The sequence below is a fragment of the Dermacentor silvarum genome, chromosome 5 (assembly GCF_013339745.2).
Source record: "Dermacentor silvarum isolate Dsil-2018 chromosome 5, BIME_Dsil_1.4, whole genome shotgun sequence".
NCBI lineage: Eukaryota > Metazoa > Arthropoda > Arachnida > Ixodida > Ixodidae > Dermacentor > Dermacentor silvarum.
The window spans coordinates 162,197,379-162,217,359 of record NC_051158.1 but is presented as its reverse complement, the minus strand read 5'-3'; the positions used below and the strand labels follow the sequence as shown (position 1 = coordinate 162,217,359).

General features: G+C 52.4%; 1 protein-coding gene across 1 annotated transcript in view; it reads left to right on the top strand.

The window, feature by feature from the left end:
• LOC125945808 (uncharacterized) overlaps nt 1–16,469 on the top strand; it is a 71,373-nt gene extending 54,904 nt beyond the window's left edge. Inside the window, exon 5 of the mRNA XM_049668100.1 lies at nt 16,079–16,469. Within this exon, the coding sequence (XP_049524057.1) occupies nt 16,079–16,469 (391 nt within the window). The remainder of the gene's footprint in view (nt 1–16,078) is intronic.
• The last annotated feature ends 3,512 nt before the right edge of the window (nt 16,470–19,981 follow it).

The following is a 19,981-nucleotide window of genomic DNA, read 5'->3' as shown; positions in this document are numbered from 1 at the left end:
GGAAGTCCAGTGAAGAAACTCCGAACTCACTCTTCGGTCCGTTGACGACTAGTCCGTACTTGCGGAGCCGCGTGAAAACCTGACGCAGGTGAAGTTCGTGATCCGCTTCTGAGGTGCTGAAGACGAGGATGTCGTCGATGTACGCGAAACAGCACGTCAAACCACGAAGAACCTGGTCCACGAACCGTTGAAAGGTTTGTGCGGCGTTTCGTAGGCCAAACGGCATACGTGTGTATTCAAACATGCCAAAAGTTGTTATTATGGCAGTCTTCGGTACGTCGGAAGGCTCGACAGGTATTTGGTGGTATGCCTTCACTAAGTCGATCTTGCTGAATACGGTGCAACCATGCAGCAATGCCGTGAAGTTCTGGATTTGTGGTATCGGGTAGCGGTCCGGTACCGTGACTTTGTTGAGGGCGCGATAGTCACCGCACGGTCTACAGTCACCTGATGACTTGGGGACCATGTGTAGCGGACTTGGGGACCAGAAGAGAGGCGGACATATCCGAACTCAAGCTTATGCTCGAATTATTGCTTTGCGATCTTGTAACGATCAGGAGCGAGACGACGAGCACGTGCAAACACTGGCGCTCCTACTGTCACAATGTGGTGAGTGACATGGTGGCGTACCGGGTCTTCAAGTGATGGAGCACAGAATAGATCGGAAAATTCTTCCAGAAGTGTAGACCACGGCAAAGAGACTTTGGCATGAGCTTGCACGAGACGCAAAGGTGGTAAACTTGATGTCACGCCTTGAACTGTTAGGTGGGTCTCAGAATCCAGGAGACGGCTATGTCGTAGGTCTACCACAAGATTAAAATGCCAAAGAAAGTCTGCACCGATGATTGGTACACGCACGTCAGCGACTAAGAAAATCCATCGAAACGTGCGTCTCAAGCCAATGTCAAGCGTAACGGACCTGTGTCCGAAGGTCATTATGGTTGAGCCATTGACAGCAGTGACAGGCGGCGTGGTGTGACGTCGTCGGCGGTCCTCCAGCGTAGAAGGAACGACACACACTTCGGCACCTGTGTCGATGAGGTCGGTTACACCGCGGCCGCCGTGGGGTGCCGCCACAAGTCCACTGGCTAGCGCACTGCGGCTCTCTGAGGACAGCCACGTTTGGCTTACGTTTAGCGCGGCGTAGGTACCAAATCGGAAATTTGAACTGCGTGCCACGGTGCCGTTTTGAAGCCGGAGCGTTGTGGCCCCGCCGTAGCCTTCACAGTGCAAGGCATTGGACAAGGAAGGGGGAGCACAGCTGAGGCTATATTTGCCAATAACTCCGCTTCTGCTGAACGCATTGAAATACTTTTTGCGGCAAAGTATTTCTGAAACAGCCTATTTGCACCTCAGATGTCTTTCTCCACTTCGATAAAAAGTGGTTCAAGGCCCCCCCCCCCCCCCCTATTTTTTTTTTAAAAAAGGGCACTGTCGGTCACTGAGTAATAAAAGCCGGCAGATCCTATGCCCTGTGGGAATCGATGTTATGCGAAGCAGTGTGCGGGGAGCATACCAAGCTAACAAAACGATCATGAGAGCACCAAGACGTAGGCGACTGTTTCATAACCTACATCACACGCATGTCATGACATTCATGTCATGAGTTCTCAGGAGTCCTTTTAGCTACGCCTAAGAGACCCTTAGGCGAAAGCGTTAGTGATGTCTTCGACCATCATCCTTAAGTGTTTCCTTTACTTAGTGCCCATGTCCGAACCCTTTCCAGTGGTTTTTGAGTGTTAATTCTGTTTCGCTGAGTCATTGACATTTTTGCTGAGTCATGCTCATGACTATGACTTCTACTACCATCCTTTGATCTTTCCTTCACTTATTACCCACGCCCGAACCCATGTCAGTGGTTTTTGAGTGTTAATATTGCTTCATGCGTGTTGTAATTGGTTGTTTGAACGAGGCACGCGGGCGCCATCACTCGCGAAAAGAAGAGGAAGAACGAACTGGGCTCGCGCTGTGAATCCAACCTGTCAGCGCTGCAACCGCTGTTGGAAATATAACCTGTAAATAGTTGCTCGTCTTACTGACTCGTCATTCGCGTAACATTGTGGTGGAGGTGGAACGTGCCCCGTCCTCGCCACGGAGCTCCGAAGCGGCCGCACCGTCGTCTTCTTAGCCATAACTTCCGAAGGAAAGACGCTATCGTCACCTATACCCGTGACACAAACCACCACGCACGTTACGGTAGCCAGTCTCCGTGATCCTGGGACATTCTCCGTCCAAAATGGCGTTGACGTCGACGACTGGTTCAGCATGTATGAGCGTGTTAGCCAAACCCACCACTGGGACCCTACCATTATGCTTGCCAAGATCTTTTATCTGGACGAGACACCGCGTGTCTGGTTTTACACCCGTGAGGCCGAGCTCTCCAGCTGGGGCATTTTCAAAGAGAGGTTTCGCGACCTATTTGGCAACCCGTCAGGTCGCCAAGCCAACAGGCTGCGCGAAAAGAGCTTGCCACCCGTGTCCATCGTCGACCAAATCGTATGTCTCCTACATCCAGGAAGGGCTCCCGCTTTGCCGGAAAATCGATGAGCACAATTCCGCATAGGAATTGCTGGCGGCCAAGTTCCAGTACGGTTCACCATGCTGACCTGTGGAGCTCATGAACTAATCTTCGGGCTTGACTTTCCGACGACGCATTCTGCCCTCATCGACTGTTGAACCGGTACGCTGCGCCTCGAGCTTCCTCTTCTTTCTGACGTTCGCCCCGAACAACCGAACACCCCCGCACTACAGCGATTGTTCGCTTACCTCCAAAAGCCCTAAGCTTCGCCGAATTGGCCTCAACGGCAACCGTGCCTGATGGCGACTATGTCGTCGCACCTATTCGTGATGTCCTCCTGGCGCGCGACATCTCTGTGCCACAGTCCGTCGTTACCCTTGCCGCTAATCGGATGTGCCTCCCCGTTATCAATTTTGGCTTGACGAAGCAAGTGTTACCTGACTGCATAGCGGTGGCCACGCTCCGGTCAGTGACAGACGACCACGTCACTGCTTTTGCAGCCGACCCGTTACTAGATCCTCCTGATTACCCACAGGATGCCTTGAACCTCGACGGCCCATTACGTCCCATGGTCGCTCCGGACCTCGCCCCTGACCAAGCAGCCGCCCTATATCGCCTTTTGCTTTCCTACCGCGACATATTTGACACTATCAATCGACCACTTGGTCAGACGCCCCTTCTTAAGCATCGGATAAACACTGGTGATTCTGTTCCCATTCACCGCCGACCGTATCGCGTTGCCACAGCAGAGCGGCAAATTATTCATCAGGAAGTAAACAGGATGCTCGCCAAAGGCATTGTGGAGCCCTCGTCGAGTCCTTGAGCATCGCCGGTCGTGATCGTCAAAAAGAAGGATGGTACGTGGCGTTTCTGCGTTGATTTCCGCCACCTAAACCGAATCACTAAAAAGGACGTTTACCCTTTACCACGAGTCGACGACGCTCTTGATTGTCTTCACGGTGCCAAATACTTTTCGTCCATAGACGTTCAATCTGGTTATTGGCAGATTTTCGTAGATGAGCAAGGACAAGACCGCTTTCGTCACTCCAGATGGCCTCTACCAGTTCAAGGTTATGCCGTTCGGTCTATGCAATGCCCCCGCCACGTTCGAATGGATGATGGACTCTGCTTCAAGGCTTCGTATGGCCTACTTGCCTTTGTTACCTCGACGACGTCCTTGTGTTTTCTTCTACATTTGAGACGCACCTTGAGCGCGTTGCAGCCATCCTTGACGTCTTCCGCAAGGCTCGGCTCCAATTAAACTCATCGAAGTGTCACTTCGGGCGCCGCCAGATTACAGTGCTAGGCCATCTCGTCGATGCTTCCGGAGTACAACCCGACCCGGAGAAGGTTCGAGCAGTAGCGGCTTTTCCTGTACCTCAGTATGTCAAAGTCGACCAGAGTTTTGTGGGCCTCTGCTCTTATTTCAGACGGTTTGTGAAAGATTTCGCAGCAATCGCTCAACCACTCACTGAACTTCTGAAGAAAGACGTGCCTTTTACGTGGGGCTCCCCTCAGGCTGCCGCATTTTCACGCCTTATCACGATTCTGACCAATCCACCGATCTTGGCCCACTTTGACCCGTACGCACCTACAGAGGTCCGGACCGATGCCAGTGGTTATGGGATCGGCGCCGTCTTAGCGCAGCGCCAACACGGACACGATCGCGTTATAGCCTACGCTAGCCGGCTCCTGACAACTGCAGAGCGAAACTATTCGATTTCCGTCTTGTTCTCGTCTGGGTTGTTTCAAAGTTCCGCCCATATTTATATGGCAAGCCCTTCTCAGTAATCACAGTCCATCATGCGTTCTGTTGGCTTTCATCGCTCAAGGATCCTACTGACCGGCTCGGTCGTTGGTCCCTTCGACTACAAGAATATCTCTACACAGTGACGTACAAGTTAGGACGCCAACAGCAGGACGCAGGCTGCCTCTCTCGCTCGTCGCCGTTCTCTCTGTTTTAACGCGACAGCGTTAACGGCCCCGAGTCACAGAAAATCCGACGTTGGTGTCGGCGTCAGCTCCGGCGTCCGCGGCCGAGAAAATCAATTAGGTACATGTATATGCCACGCCTTCTTTTATGACATGAGGTATATGCGGGTTATATTGCCACACCATTCTATCATAAATGTTGCTCATACCTTGTCTTGCCTTCTTGGTAAAGCTATTCCTCGGAATTTTGAGAATGACAATCCACAAACAAATGTCATGAAACCAAACACCCACAGCGCATGCCTTTTATGGTAAATCTTCTCAGACTGAAATATTATAAGTACGAAACAAAAACGGAAACCGGAAAATTGTTTTTTTTTTGGCGCGGCTGTGCGCGATCTCCGGGATCGCCCCACGCAAGACGACGCATTTCTACCAGAAAGCTCGCCTTCGTGCATAGCGTTCGCCGCGAGTGTTTCCCGGTAACCATTACGGTCGCATTAACTGCAGTTGTCGGGAAGCGTGAGAAGCAGTCGGGGATCTTTGAATGCTATCGCGTTCCACTCTTAAAAGCGAAGCTTAAGCGTTCTCCAATTTTTTCCCCTGCTCCGTGTCGCCGACGAACACCGCCGTGACCCATACTTTATCATTGACCGCCTACTAAGTGGTTCGTTTGGGAAAGGAAAGGTTGGCGCTATCTTCTGCAGCCCTTGAGGGAGCACGGCTCAGTGCCAGATTGACCGCCTGGAATCGTCACTTGCTGACAGTTCCCTTCGCTTATTCATACTTCATGCGTACTCTACTTATACTTTCATACTTATGCGTACTCTACCGATTCAACGTTCACCCCGATGGCCCAGCATTACTCCTTGTGATCCTTATGCACTTTTACTCGGCTGTTCTCCACGAACTCCCCACTGCCGCCCACATCGGTGTGTCACGTACCTACTACCGGATCCGCCGACGCTTCTTTTGACCAGGGCTTGCTCGCTTCGTTTGAAGATACGTAGTAGCGTATGAGAAATACCAGCGATGCAAGACACCATCGACGCTCCCTGCCGGGTTCCTTCAACCACTCAACATTCCCGCAGAGCCATTCTCTCGGATTGGTTTAGACTTACTTGGTCCTTTCCCTCTTTCTACCTCTGGGAACAGGGGGATTGCTGTGGCCACAGATTGCGCCACGCGCTACGCCATCACCCGAGCGCTCCCTACAAGCTGCGCCACAGATGTTGCCGATTTTCTTCTACGCGACGTGATTTTATTACATGGAGCTCCGCGACTCCTTATCACAGACCGTGGCCGGACGTTCCTGTCAAAAGTTATCGCGGACATCCAGCAGTCCTGTGCCACGAGGCACAAGCTATCCACGTCATACCATCCGCAAACAAATGGCCTCACGGAGCGTCTCAATCGCACTCTCACAGACATGTTCGCGAAGTATGTCTCTTGAGACCACACTGACTGGGACCTCGCTCAACTGTTTGTCACGTTTGCTTATAAATCCTCGCGCCACGACACCGCCAGTAATTCACCATTTTTTTCTTCTGTTCGGCCAAGAACCAGCACTGCCCCTCTACACAACCCTCCCTGTTCACGTGCCACCGACCAGTGAATATGCACTTGACGCCAACGCCCGCGCTGCCCACGCAAGGGAAATTGCCCGTGACCGCCTACTGAACTCGCAAGAGAGACAAAGGCGTTTGCATGACCGGCGACACCGAGACGTCCACTTTCCGCCTGGTGCTTTGGTGCTTCTGTGGTCTCTGTCGCGTCAGGTCGGCCTGTCAAAAAAACTGCTGTCTCGCTACACAGGCCCATACCGAGTGCTTCGTGCCGTGACTCCCGTCACCTACGAGATCGCCCCTGACGCCCCATCTGCTTCCCAGTGCAGCGACATCGTGCACGTTACACGACTGAAGCAGTATCACCCTCTCAGTGATGACATTTAGACGCTCCGGGACGTCGATTCTGTCGCCAGGGGATTATGCTACACGCGTGTGGTATTTGATTGTTTGAACGAGGCGCGCGGGCGTAATCACTCGAGAAAAGAGGAGTAAGAACAAACTGGGCTCGCGCTGTGAATCCAACCGGTCAGCACTGCAACCGCTGTGGTAAATATATTCCGTAAATAGTTGCTCGTATAATTGACCCGTCCGTCACGTAACAATATTTTTTCGCTGAGTCATTGTCATTTTTGTGAGTAATGCTCATGACTATGACTTCTACCATCATCCTTTAGTGTTTCCTTCACTTAGTGCCCACCTCCGAAACCATTCTATTGGGTTTTGTGTGTTAATCCTTTTTCGCTGAGTCATTGTCATTTTTGCTGAGTCATGGTCATGACAATGACTTCTAAAGATAATGGTGGCAGTCATAGTCATGTTCATGACTAAGTTAAACTGATAATGATCGCGAATGACTTGCACTTTGTCAGAGAGCGGCCGATGCCGTAACGATCAACGTGGTGTTCAAGAAAGTCAAGATTAGGGAAACCGAACGTACACTTGGCTTTGTTGACGATGAGGCCGTACTCGTCAAGGCGTTGGAAAAGCTGTTGAAGGTGTGAAAGGTGGTCGTCTGCATCGCGGCTAAAGATGAGAAGGTCATCGATGTAGGCAAAGCAGAACGGAAGACCTCGGGTGACTGTGTCCGCGAAATGTTGGAAAGTTTGAGCGGCGTTTTGGAGACCAAAGGGCATCCGCAAGTATTCAAAGAGGCCAAAAGGCGTTATGACACCAGTCTTGGGAATATCTGAGGGTTCGACAAGTATCTGATGATACGCCTTTACGAGGTCTATCTTTGAAAAGATAGTTGCTCCATGCAGTGGTGCTGTGAAATCCGCGATGTTAGGCAGCTGGGGGGTAGCGATCGGGAATAGTGGCGTTGTTCAAGGCGCTGTAGTCACCGCAGGGCCACCAGTCACCTGGACACTTCATGAACTTCATGTGTATGGGAGATGCCCAAGGACTTGATGATGGTCGCACAATGTCAAGCTCGAGCATACGCGTGTGTTCAAATTCGGCTCTGGTGATGTTGAGTTGATCGGGTGCGACGCGTCGTGAACGACTGTGGACAGGTGGTCCTGTGGTGATAATAGGGTGGGTGACATCGTGTTTGACAGGCCACATGAAATTGGACCGGTGAAGGAAGTTTGGAAATTCGTCAAATAATTGTTCATAGTCCGATGAAGGTGGCTTGTTGGTGACAGTGGTGACGCCGGCTGTGGACGCTTTGCACGGTTAGGCGTGTCGTAGCATCGACAAGACGCTTGTGGGTCATGTCCACAAGCAGGTCAAACCGACCAAGAAAGTCTGCATCAAGAATCGGCTGAGCTACGTCCGCTACGAGGAAGCCCCATCGGAACAAACGCCAGTGTCCAGTGCTCAATGCGAGGGCGCGTTCACTTAGGTCAAGATGTTGGTCTTGTTGACGGCTTGCAGCGTAACTACAGATCAGCGATTCTTCAGAAATGCAGGCGAGGGTGATGCAACTCTGACTTTGGCTCCCGTATCTACTAGAAAACGGAGCCCAGTCGCCTTGTCGAGAATGAATAATACGCGGCTGCTTGCTGGACCGCCATCACTCGCCGCTTCTAGTGGTGAGTTGGATAGTTTCCCAGGTAAGTGGAAAACGCGCGCCGTGTCGAGTCAACACCGGCTCACATCGGGATCCGCAGTTTGACGAGTTTTCGATGGTATTTTCGACAGAAAACGCCCGGAAGCAGTCTCACCAGCTGCCAAACGTTCTAATGAACGTATCGACACTAGCCGCGTGAAAATACGATCCCCAGGAGGATTCTTACGTCGCCACAGGTGAGCCGCTAACCCTAACCGGTAGTGGCAACCGCTCGTCTCGCCGGCGGGGATTCCCGCGTCGGCCCTTGGCCTAACCATGGTGAACGAATAGACTACGATTTTCGAGCCCCTCCATGCAACCTCCGGAGGACCCGAAGAAGAGCGCATGGACCAGACAACCAAACCGGGGAGAGAACAAACTATATACCATAACACCGTGAGAGAAGATATTTACTGGCAATCAGTCCGAAGACAAAAGCAACGCAAGTAAGAAGCCTTGGAGAGGTGACGCGGCAGCGTAAAACCCCAAGACCCTGCAACCCCCACTAAGAACTCTAACAACGTGGAGAGTCCCTAGACCTCCACCGCTCCCGAAAAATGACTACAAGATAATCATTCGTCCAAATCAAGGACTACCATTAAGAAACGTGCTCACCCATCCACTCGCACGAGCAATCATCGACGCGTGCCAGAACGAGTTCACGGATGACAAATTTATCCTGAGAATCAGCCCAACATCCAACATAGCTATCCTATCGGCCCAGTATGAAGAGGTCGCCGAAAAAGCACGACACATCCACACCTTAACACTTAGCAGCCGAAGTCACGCAGTGCGTGCATACACCGCGCACGGAGAAGGCACCCTCAGGGAAGTGGTACATGGAATACCCTTGCACACAACCACCGCAACTCTCATGGCCCACCTCAGAGTGTGAACACAAGGGGTGGAAGTCCTTACAGCCAGGATGATCGGCACCACCCAAAGTGCAGCGCTGACCTTCATTGGGCCTCTTCTACCACAATTTGTGTATTACTACGGAGGTGAACTCCGCCGCTACCCATTTAGACCAACGTGCCAGGTCTGAAAGATCTGCAGAGAATAGGGCCACTGTACCGACGTGTGCCCAAACCAGGACAGACCCATCTGCAGACTGTGCGGACTGCTTAACTCAACCGACGAACACAAGTGCAAGATAAACTGCGCTCCGTGCGGGGAGTCTCACCCTACCGGCGACCACTCGTGCAAGCAGCGACTCAAACCAGTTCGACTCAGACCAGCACCATCGTCGGCCCCGATGAAGCCGAAAGCCCCACGATGGTTCGCGTCGAAAGACGAAGAAGATACCTACAGGGCGGACACTCGCGGCCGGCCGGACAATACCGAGCATCGATCCCGCTCCCGCTCTCGGTCACCGAGCCGCGAGCACCGGGCACCACCGACACCCAAAAGGAAGCCATCGCCACCAACCAGGAAGCAGAAGCCATAACACGAGGTAAGCTGGGTGGAAGTAGTGTCTCTCAAGCCACGAAGCATATCCACACCGATCACACAAAATCCGGAATACCACAGAGTCACTGAGGAAAATAGGCAGCAAAAACAGCGTCTAACCAAGTACGAGCTCAAAATCGAAACTTTGATGAAACTAGTGGCCATGCTCGAATCGGCACAGGCTGGGACTCGCGAACAATCGCCACAATTGTAATTGCTGCAGCTAGGCACTCTCACCGCGCATTCACCACTGCAAGCACAAATTTCCCTCACCTCCCAAGCATCAACACCAAAGCAGCCCCAGGCGCCCACGCGGTCAGAGAGCAACCTGATATCCCAGCCACAATTACAAAAAGCATTGCAGCAATCACAAGAACAAATATTACAACAGATAGAGCAACAATTTTAGTAGCTTTTGCTGAATTCCAAGAAATAAAGAAATACGTTAATGAGTCCCTAACCAAGGAACCCAAACGCAAAAGGAAAAATAGTAAAATACGCTCTCAGACAGAGGATGATACCATGCTGAACTCTGACACAGAGAGCACAATACCGTCTAAGTCCCACCATGGAACGTAAAACCCAAATGGAAGGCGAAAGCATCACGATCTGGTCCTGGAACTGCAGGTGCATTAAAAGCAAATTCGCATTTCTCTCGCTATACGTAAAGGTGGCTCTAGTCCCCCCGGACATTATCAGAGCAACCAAAACCAATTATGGGATATAATTAGTACACTACGACCCCAATCACTCTAGGGTAGCCACGCTCGTTGGCAAAGATTGGGCAACAACCCTAACAGTATACTTCCCGGTGAGGAAATCTCACATCTCATCATCACAATATGGCCCGTAAAGAAGGGAAGGCCAACACAGGTCATATGCAACGTATATACAGTCCCCCCTCCCCCCCCCCCCCCCCGCGACAACAAGGCTGACTTCGCGTCACTATTCCGGCACCTACAGGGAATGCTGGAACACCACGATCGCCAATTCATAATCGGAGATTTCAATGCAAAGCACAACACGCGGGGCTACCCAAAAGTAGACGCCAAGGGCACTAAGCTCATTGAAACCATAGAACTCCCCAGCTACACATTAATTACTGTATCAGGTACAACTACAAGAATAGGAAACAGCGCGAGCAGGGACACGACCCCTGATTTCACCATAACCAACGATAACTTGGCATAGAGGCGGCGGGCAGAGCAGTCGCTAAGAATCTACTTGCATTCACAGGTGTGGGGTGACCCTTGAAACCATCTGTAGATCGGCAGCCGTGGACTGTTGAACGCATTGAGGACCCGCAGTGTGGCTGGCTGAGTGTACCGGCGCCGACTACTGCAGCGAAAGACGCACCGCCTACTTTCGGGACCACGTGTGGCTGACGTCACCTGCTGGACCCGATAAAACAACGCTCCGATCGCCTTTTCGGACACTTGGCAGCAGAGGCGGCGGGCAGAGCAGTTGCTAAGAATCTACTTGCATTCACAGGTGCGGGGTGACTCTTGACGCCATCTGTAGATCGGCAGCCGTGGACTGTCGAACGCATTGACCCGCAGTGTGGCTGGCTGAGTGTACCGGCGCCGACTACTGCAGCGAAAGACGCACAGCCTACTTTCGGGACCACGTGTGGCTGACGTCACCTGCTGGACCCGATAAAACAACGCTCCGATCGCCTTTTCGGACACTTTGCAGCAGAGGCGGTGGGCAGAGCAGATGCTAAGAATCTACTTGCATTCACAGGTGTGGGGCGACTCTTGACGCCTTCTGTAGATCGGCAGCCGTGGACTGTTGAACGCATTGAGGACCCGCAGTGTGGCTGGCTGAGTGTACCGGCGCCGACTACTGCAGCGAAAGACGCACCGCCTACTTTCGGGACCACGTGTGGCTGACGTCCCCTGCTGGACCCGATAAAACAACGCACCGATCGCCTTTTCGGGCACTTGGCAGCAGAGGCGGCGGGCAGAGCAGTTGCTAAGAATCTACTTGCATTCACAGGTGTGGGGCGACTCTTGACGCCTTCTGTAGACCGGCAGCCGTGGACTGTCGAAAGCATTGAGGACCCGCAGTGTGGCTGGCTGAGTGTACCGGCGCCGACTACTGCAGCGAAAGACGCACCGCCTACTTTCGGGACCACGTGTGGCTGACCTCCCCTGCTGGTCCCGATAAAACAACGCTCCGATCGCCTTTTGGGACACTTGGCAGCAGAGGCGGCGGGCAGAGCAGTTGCTAAGAATCTACTTGCATTCACAGGTGTGGGGTGACTCTTGACGCCATCTGTAGATCGGCAGCCGTGGACTGTCGAACGCATTGAGGACCCGCAGTGTGGCTGGCTGAGTGTACCGGCGCCGACTACTGCAGCGAAAGACGCACAGCCTTCTTTCGGAACCACGTGTGGCTGACGTCACCTGCTGGACCAGATACGCTCCGATTGCCTTTTCGGACACTTGGCAGCAGAGGCGGCGGGCAGAGCAGTTGCTAAGAATCTACTTGCCTTCATAGGTGTGGGGCGACTCTTGACGCCATCTGTAGATCGGCAGCCGTGGACTGTTGAACGCATTGAGGACCCGCAGTGTGGCTGGCTGAGTGTACCGGCGCCGACTACTGCAGCGAAAGACGCACCGCCTACTTTCGGGACCACGTGTGGCTGACGTCACCTGCTGGACCCGATAAAACAACGCTCCGATCGCCTTTTCGGACACTTGGCAGCAGAGGCGGCGGGCAGAGCAGTTGCTAAGAATCTACTTGCATTCACAGGTGTGGGGTGACTCTTGACGCCATCTGTAGATCGGCAGCCGTGGACTGTCGAACGCATTGAGGACCCGCAGTGTGGCTGGCTGAGTGTACCGGCGCCGACTACTGCAGCGAAAGACGCACCGCCTACTTTCGGGACCACTTGTGCCTGACGTCACCTGCTGGACCCGATAAAACAACGCTCCGATCGCCTTTTCGGACACTTGGCAGCAGAGGCGGCGGGCAGAGCAGTTGCTAAGAATCTACTTGCATTCACAGATGCAGGGTGACTCTTGACGCCATCTGTAGATCGGCAGCCGTGGACTATCGAATGCATTGAGGACCCGCAGTGTGGCTGGCTGAGTGTACCGGCGAGTATTATCTCGGGGGAATTTACAATACCCGAGTTACAGCTGCTGCTGCGCAATCGATTGCGACGAGGGATAGGGTCATTGAGGTTTCTTCCTGGCCGTTGCATATGTAGAAAAATGTAAACAAGGTTATTGAATGACAAAGATTCATCAAAATTTGTTCTCAACTTATTCATTTCATGGCCTTTGCGTTTTTCATATAAGCTGCATGCACTGCTTTGCTGGTTTCGAACTGATTTTGGCCCTTTTCGCGGCGATCCCGTGGGCGCTGCCATATTTGATCACGTGGTGACGCGTCCATTGCTTGCCTCAACTGCCTCCGTTGCCTCCTTGTTTACAATGGAAGTGTATGACGCCGGCGCGGCTTAGAAAACCTCTGTTTTCGGAGATATCGTAGACGGTGACTAGGTGAACGACACGAAGCTTTGATCACAGCTTCAGAGAACATGCAAAAGCGCTTTCGGAGCTGATTAAGCTATGTCCAAACGGCGCAAGCAGTTTCTTCTAAAAGCGGGGCTAAATATGCATTCCAAGCTTTCCAATTATGATTGCAGTCAGCATTAGTGTGTTTTGCTCTTTGTTCTTTACTCAGCAAATATTTTGAAGCAGTGGCTTGTCAGTTTCTGACTCAGTGAAGTTCCTCGGTGCGGCCACTATCTGATTATTTTCTGCCTAATCACTCGCGGGTGTGCTCAGTTCCGAATCAGATAGATTGGTTCTTGCTGCGCACAAGGCTTGAAACGTAGCTGTTTTGTACATTGTAATACCTTGTAGCAAATATATATTACAGCTAGTAACTTGCTTACTCTTGTGGACCGTCCCGAAACATTCAGCTTCGACCATTGGTGCGCCATAGGTGTAGTCCGTCATTTACTGTATGTATACAGTGCGCATACATTCAACTGTGCGTCCATTCGCTTATTCTTGATACGTCGGCGATAGAGTGGGCGTAAGTTTTCCTGCCATTCGGGACAGATGTGTATAGATAACGTGCGCGAAACTTACTATGACAGGAAGCGGCACTACTCCCTTTGTCATTGTTTAAAGAGTGGTACTCACTCTTGCCGACGTTCTGGGGATGAAGCCATTTCTTTGAAGGTTAGCGATACAAGGCTGGCGGATGAGCAAATTTCTGTATCCTCGAGGAAATCCGTACATCACGAAGTGCCGGTAACACGTTTGGACAGTTGCAGCAGTGGTCCGCGAACTTCGCCACACAAATTCATTCTATTCCTTAACATGCCAGTCACTATTTTTGCAGCCAACTGCTGCACACGTCTTCAATCCACATTATTCAATCTAGCATTATTGGAGCACAGTGTGTTAGCGAAAACTCAGTTGCATTTCCGACAGCTGATAGCACAGAAGCAAGGTAGAAGCGGTAATGGTTTCGTGTTCGTGCGCGGTCGCTGAGGAGAGGTATGGCGCGCCGCCGTGAGCGCCATCTCGTTTCTCTAAAACAAACTGCTCCGCGAAAAGGGTCAATAGTTCTAATGTTCATGTGATGTTTTCTTTACTTATTAATTAGACAAAAAAAAAACGCGGAAGCATTGATATCAGTTATTTCTACCACAATTTTTGGGGCATACGAATATATTCTTTTATGAAAACGTACATATTGTAATGGACAGTGCATAGCGTTCAATAATTCGTTTGCAGCATCTAATATACAATGGAATTGGCAATGCAGTTATTATTCATGCATTTGATCCCTCGACAAATTCTATGAGGAGGTGGCCGCGCTACAACCTGAGCCCGAACAAAATTTCTGGCTACGCCACTGGCTAGCATTACTCGGCGCACTCTGCGCCCATCGCAGATCGCTTTAAAGATCAGGCCCGCACAGCCGCCCTATCCGCAGCCGTCGCCGGAGTAAAACAAACCCCTGCCCTCCTCCCCCTCCCGGTGCCTTGCCCGCAATGAAAGACGGCGCCTTCCCCTTGTGCGCGCGATATTGTACCACCATCGTCGGCTCACCCTCGCACGCTTTCACTATCACCTACACCATACCGCTTGCGGCTATGATGTTATCGCACTTGAACTATATGCGGAACATCACACCGACGCCGGAAATGCGCCTGGCGTGTCCATGAAATTGCTATCGCAATAATAAACAAAACTGGACGTAACATTGCCCAGTCTTGTATGGTTCAAACGAGGAGGCGGTATGCCCAGGGTGCGCTCTTGTTGACATACGTGGATTGACCTCGACATTTATTTTCTGCTCATTTCGTGCGTGCCGCACTGTCTTTGTTCACTGACTGCCGTCAAGCATACTCAGGTGAGCGAGAAACTCGGGCATCATAGCTCCGCAGGAAGAAGTTTTCTTCAACTGCGAAGCTTTCCTAGTAACCCGTACGGGCTTTCTTCGCAGCTTCGTGCTGCAGTCGGGTGGATGACAACTGTTTCATTTCATAACCACCCTGGTCCATACGTGTGCGGATGCAGTGGATACCTAGTCACTCGAGGATTAGAGGGAATGAAGTGGCACATGACACGTCCCGCGCAAGTCTTCCGGGTCCTCCCCTGTGGTGGCCGGATTCACCGAACCCTACCGAATTACTTGCTCTGGCGCTCTCCGACCAGTGCGCAAGATTAGACGAGATGCGTAGCCACCACAGAGGTTATCCTAATCCACCCCACTTCATGACGCGACGCGACGCGAGGCGGCCCATGTGAGGCGTGGGCAAACACATTATCTTCGGACTTCCCACATTCAGCACTACGTAGAGGGCAAGGACGGGTCTCCCACCTGTTTTGTGGGATGGTCCGGGTGCCCATTCAGCTATACGTGGGAAGTTCGCCACCAAGGCCGCCTGCCACAGAGCGTGCGTCCAGAGCTCCGACGACGGCGCTCTTGACTTAGGGTGGTATTGAGTTCTTGCGCGTACGACGTGAATGTTGCCTCTGTCTATATTTGCCAATGACAACATTAATTCTGTGCAAGAGAAATGAGAGAAAGCTTGACACCATATGCATTGTGGAATCACGGTTTTCTACTGTGCTATGCTTCCCTTGTATCTAGCCTTGGGTAGCGATAAATGTATTAAGGATTTTTGCATTTATGTTTAGATGTGAACAAAAGTACGGTAACGCATTGCCCTCAGTTAGATTATATCGCTAACATAACGTAGAGGGCAAGGACGGGTCTCCCACCTGTTTTGTGGGATTGTCCGGGTGCCCATTCAGCTATACGTGGGAACCTCAGTCAAATACCTACTAGACGAAGACCTGCGACCCTGGAAGAGTGGCTGGCGGGCTTGTCCCCAGAGACATTATGAAGGCACTGCTCACACACGTTAAACTTCTAGGCCTGCCTGTAGACTAGGCCTCGCTCTTTTTACTGGACCAGGATTGGGGTTTATCTTTAAATAAAGTTGTTCTCTCTCTCTCACAAGTGGAACGATGGAAGGAAATGTACTGTCGCCTCCTCGCCGTCCTCCTCTCTCGCTCGCAGGCAGGACGTGAAGGTGAAGCAGTGGTACTTCACGGGCCGCACCTGCGCTAATTGGCCCTTCTGGCGTGGCCGTTGCCCCAGCAACGAGACGCGCATGTTCGCCACGTTCGCCGACTGCCTCCAGCGCTGCGTCACCGGGTCGAAAGAAGGGAAGCGGCCCTGCGAGCCCCTGGACCCCGGCGACGCGAGGACGTGCAGTCTGCAGGAGCTCAGCTACCCGTACTTCGCCGACAGTGTCGGGGACCACGTGCGCTGCCTGGCGGCCTCGGTGGCGGGATTGGCGAGACACCGATGCCTCGCGGGCACCAATCGGTTCGCCACCAAGGCCGCCTGCCACAGAGCGTGCATCCAGAGCTCCGACGACGGCGCTCTTGACTTAGGGTGGTATTGAGTTCTTGCGCGTACGACGTGAATGTTGCCTCTGTCTATATTTGCCAATGACAACATTAATTCTGTGCAAGAGACATGAGAGAAAGCTTGACACCATATGCATTCTGGAATCACGGTTTTCTACCACTTATGACTTATACATAAAAGAAAATGTATATTCTTGTAGACGCAATGCCCAACGTGCAAGTCGTCCAGTAGGGTCCTTCAAAGAGGAGAGCCAGCAGAGGGCGTGATGATCTGTTACGACGCAGAAGCTCCGACCGAAAAGGTACGGCCGAAATTTCGCGACCGCCCATACGAGCGCGAGACATTCCCTTTCAGTGATGGAGTAATTTCGCTCGGGCGTGAAAAGAAGGCGGCTGGCGTAAGCGATGACACGATCGTGGCCATGTTGACGTTGAGCGAGGACAGCGCCGATGCCATAACCACTCGCGTCAGTTCGTACTTCAGTAGGCGCAGAAGGGTCAAAGTGTGACAGAATCGGGGAAGTTGTAAGCCGCTCGATCAGGGTAGAGAAGGCTTGCTCCTGCAGTGGTCCCCAAGAAAAAGATACATCTTTCTTAAGAAGGTCAGTGAGAGGGCGGGCGATGTCGGCAAATTGTTTCACAAATCGCCGGAAATGAGAGCATAAGCCCAGAAAACTACGGACATCGTTTGTTGAACAAGGTACAGGAAAATTTCGCACGGCGTGGACTTTCTGTGGATCAGGTTGGATTCCGGCATCGTTTACGACTTGGCCGAGCATGGTAATTTCACGGCGACCGAAATGGCACTTGGAGGAGTTTAGCTGAAGGCCAGCCCTGCGAAACACGGAGAGTATGGTGGTGAGGCGCCTCAGGTGGCTCTCAAAGTTCGACGAAAACACATGCACATCGTCCAGGTAACAGAGGCATGTAGACAACTTCAAGCCGCGCAGCAGAGAGTCCATCATGCGCTCGAATGTAGCTGGCGCATTGCATAATCCAAAGGGCATGACTTTAAATTGGTACAGACCGGCCGGTGTGACGAAGGCGGTTTTCTCGCGGTCCATCTCGTCGACGCTAATCTGCCAATAGCCGGAGCGGAGGTGAATTGATGAAAAGTATTGGGATCCGTGAAGGCAGTCAAGAGCGTCGTCAATGCGAGGCAGGGGATAAACATCCTTCTTTGTTATCTTGTTGAGGTGACGGTAGTCAACGCAGAAGCGCCACGAGTTGTCTTTTTTCTTTACTAAGACAACCGGTGATGCCCACGGGCTACTGGAAGGTTCAATGATGTCCTTGTTCATCATCTTGTCGACCTCGTTCTAGATTATGGCCCTTTCTGTTGCGGAGACACGATATGGCCGCCTATGAATGGGGCTGGCGTCACCGGTGTTGATTCGATGCGTGACAACAGATGTCTGACCAAGTGGACGGTCGTCCAAATCAAAGACATCCCGATAGGATGACAGGAGGTGACGAAGAGCTGTTGTTTGCTCGGAAGGAAGGTCAGGGGCGATCATCTTACAAACATCGTCCGCGGGCGTCGAGCACGAAGGAATGGGTGACAAAGGTGCGTTGGTACCCGGGAAGGATTCGGAGGCCAAAGAAGAAATCTCAAATTCTTCCAAAGGAGCGATAAGTGCGACGGCAATGCCGTGTGGCAGCACATGCGTCGAAAATCCAAAATTGAGGATGGGCACCCTAGCGCAGTTTTCGAGGATCCGGATTAAGGTGCTTGGTAGGGCAATATTTCGTGACAAAACCACGTCAGTAAGCGGAGACACGACGTACTCGCCATCAGGTAGGGGAGGACAGGGCGTCAGGAGGACATTGGTAGCCGCCTGTGGAGACAGCCGTGCAAACTCAGCAGAACATAAGCGGGGTGAAGCACAAGTAGGTGCGTCTGAGTCGGCAGGAAGCGGCAGATCCAGCTGTACAACACCTGCGGAGCAGTCAATTTGGGCAGAGTGTTTCGAAAGGAAGTCGAGGCCGAGAATTAGGTCGTGTGGACAGTGCTCAATGACGATAAACAAAACAACGCTATAATGGCCCGCAATGGTCACACGTGCTGTGCACATTCCAAGAACAGGTGAAGTACTCCCATCGGCGACTCGCACAGTGCACGGTACGGCGGGCGTCAGAACCTTTTTGAGCCTTCGGCGGAGAGCAGCGCTCATAACTGAAAGCTGCGCTCCTGTGTCGACGAGAGATGTAACAGGAACACCATCAACTTCAATGCCCAGTAGGTTTCCACGTGTAGGCAGGGTCAACAGAGGATTTGTGGGCCGGGTCAGAGTTGCAGCTTCACCTCCGGGAGCTGCACCGCGTAGTTTCCCGAAGGGAAGCGACCGGTTGCAGATGGGGACGAAGAGCGGTGAACGAGAGGCGAACGGGACCGACGGCCTTGCGGAGACGGGGAGCGGCTGGATCTTGGTGGAGCACTGTCGGCGTTGATGTTCCTAGGCGGCGTGTAGGGCGAGTAAGTGCAATTGTCTGGTACTTGGCGGTAGTGACTCGGAGATGACCACCGAGGAGACGATGACCAGCGGTTACGGCAGTGACGGGCGATGTGTCCAATACCGGAACAATTAAAACAGATAGGTCTGTCATCCGCTGTGCGCCAGTCAGCGGGATTGCGGCGGAGTGGCGGGAAGCTTTGCGTCTGGGAGCGAGCGGCCGGAGAAATCTGGTAGGTGTTCGTATGGCGGACCGAGCAGAGAGATGGAATGCCCAAACTCGCTATTTCCTCCCGAACGACCGCTTATATAAGCGAGATAGCGGGCACACTTTCCCGACAGTCGGAACGAATTGGAGCCGGAGCCATGGCCTCAAGCTCACGGCGAACGATGCGCGTTATATCTTCTGATCCTGTCGGCTGAACGAACCGCGGCGGGTCTTCGCACGAAGATGTCGCGGCGGTATTGGGCAGTCTGTCAAAATGTTGAGGGACGCGGCGGCCTTTCGCTTGTTCGAAGCGCCGGCACTCCTTTATAATTGCATCCACAGTGGCACAATCCTTATACATCAGGAGATTGAAGGCGTCGTCTGCAATACCTTTTAGTATGTGACCAATCTTGTCCGCCTCGGTCATGGTGTTATCAGCCTTGCGGCAGAGAGCCAACACATCCTGTATGTAAACGACATAGGATTCTGTGAACGTCTGAGCGCGGCATGCAAGTTCTTTTTTTGCTGCCAACTGACGACCGACAGGTCTGCCGCACAGGTCTCGCATTTTTTCTTTGCAGACATCCCAGCTTGTTAGGTCAGCTTCATGCGTATCGTACCATTGCTTCGTAGTTCCTTTCAGATAAAACATGAGGTTTGCTAGCATCATTGTTGGATCCCACCTGTTGTTGTCCCACACTCGTTCGTACATCGCAAGCCAGTCCTCGACGTCGGCGTTGTCCGTGCCACAAAATGTCCCCGGGTCCCGCAGATGAGTGAGGATGACCGTTGGCGTGGACTGCTGAGGCGTTGCCGGTTGATCTGCCATTGTGGCGGCAGGTAGATGACGTCCGCTGCGAAGTTCCGTGATTGTACCCCGCACCTT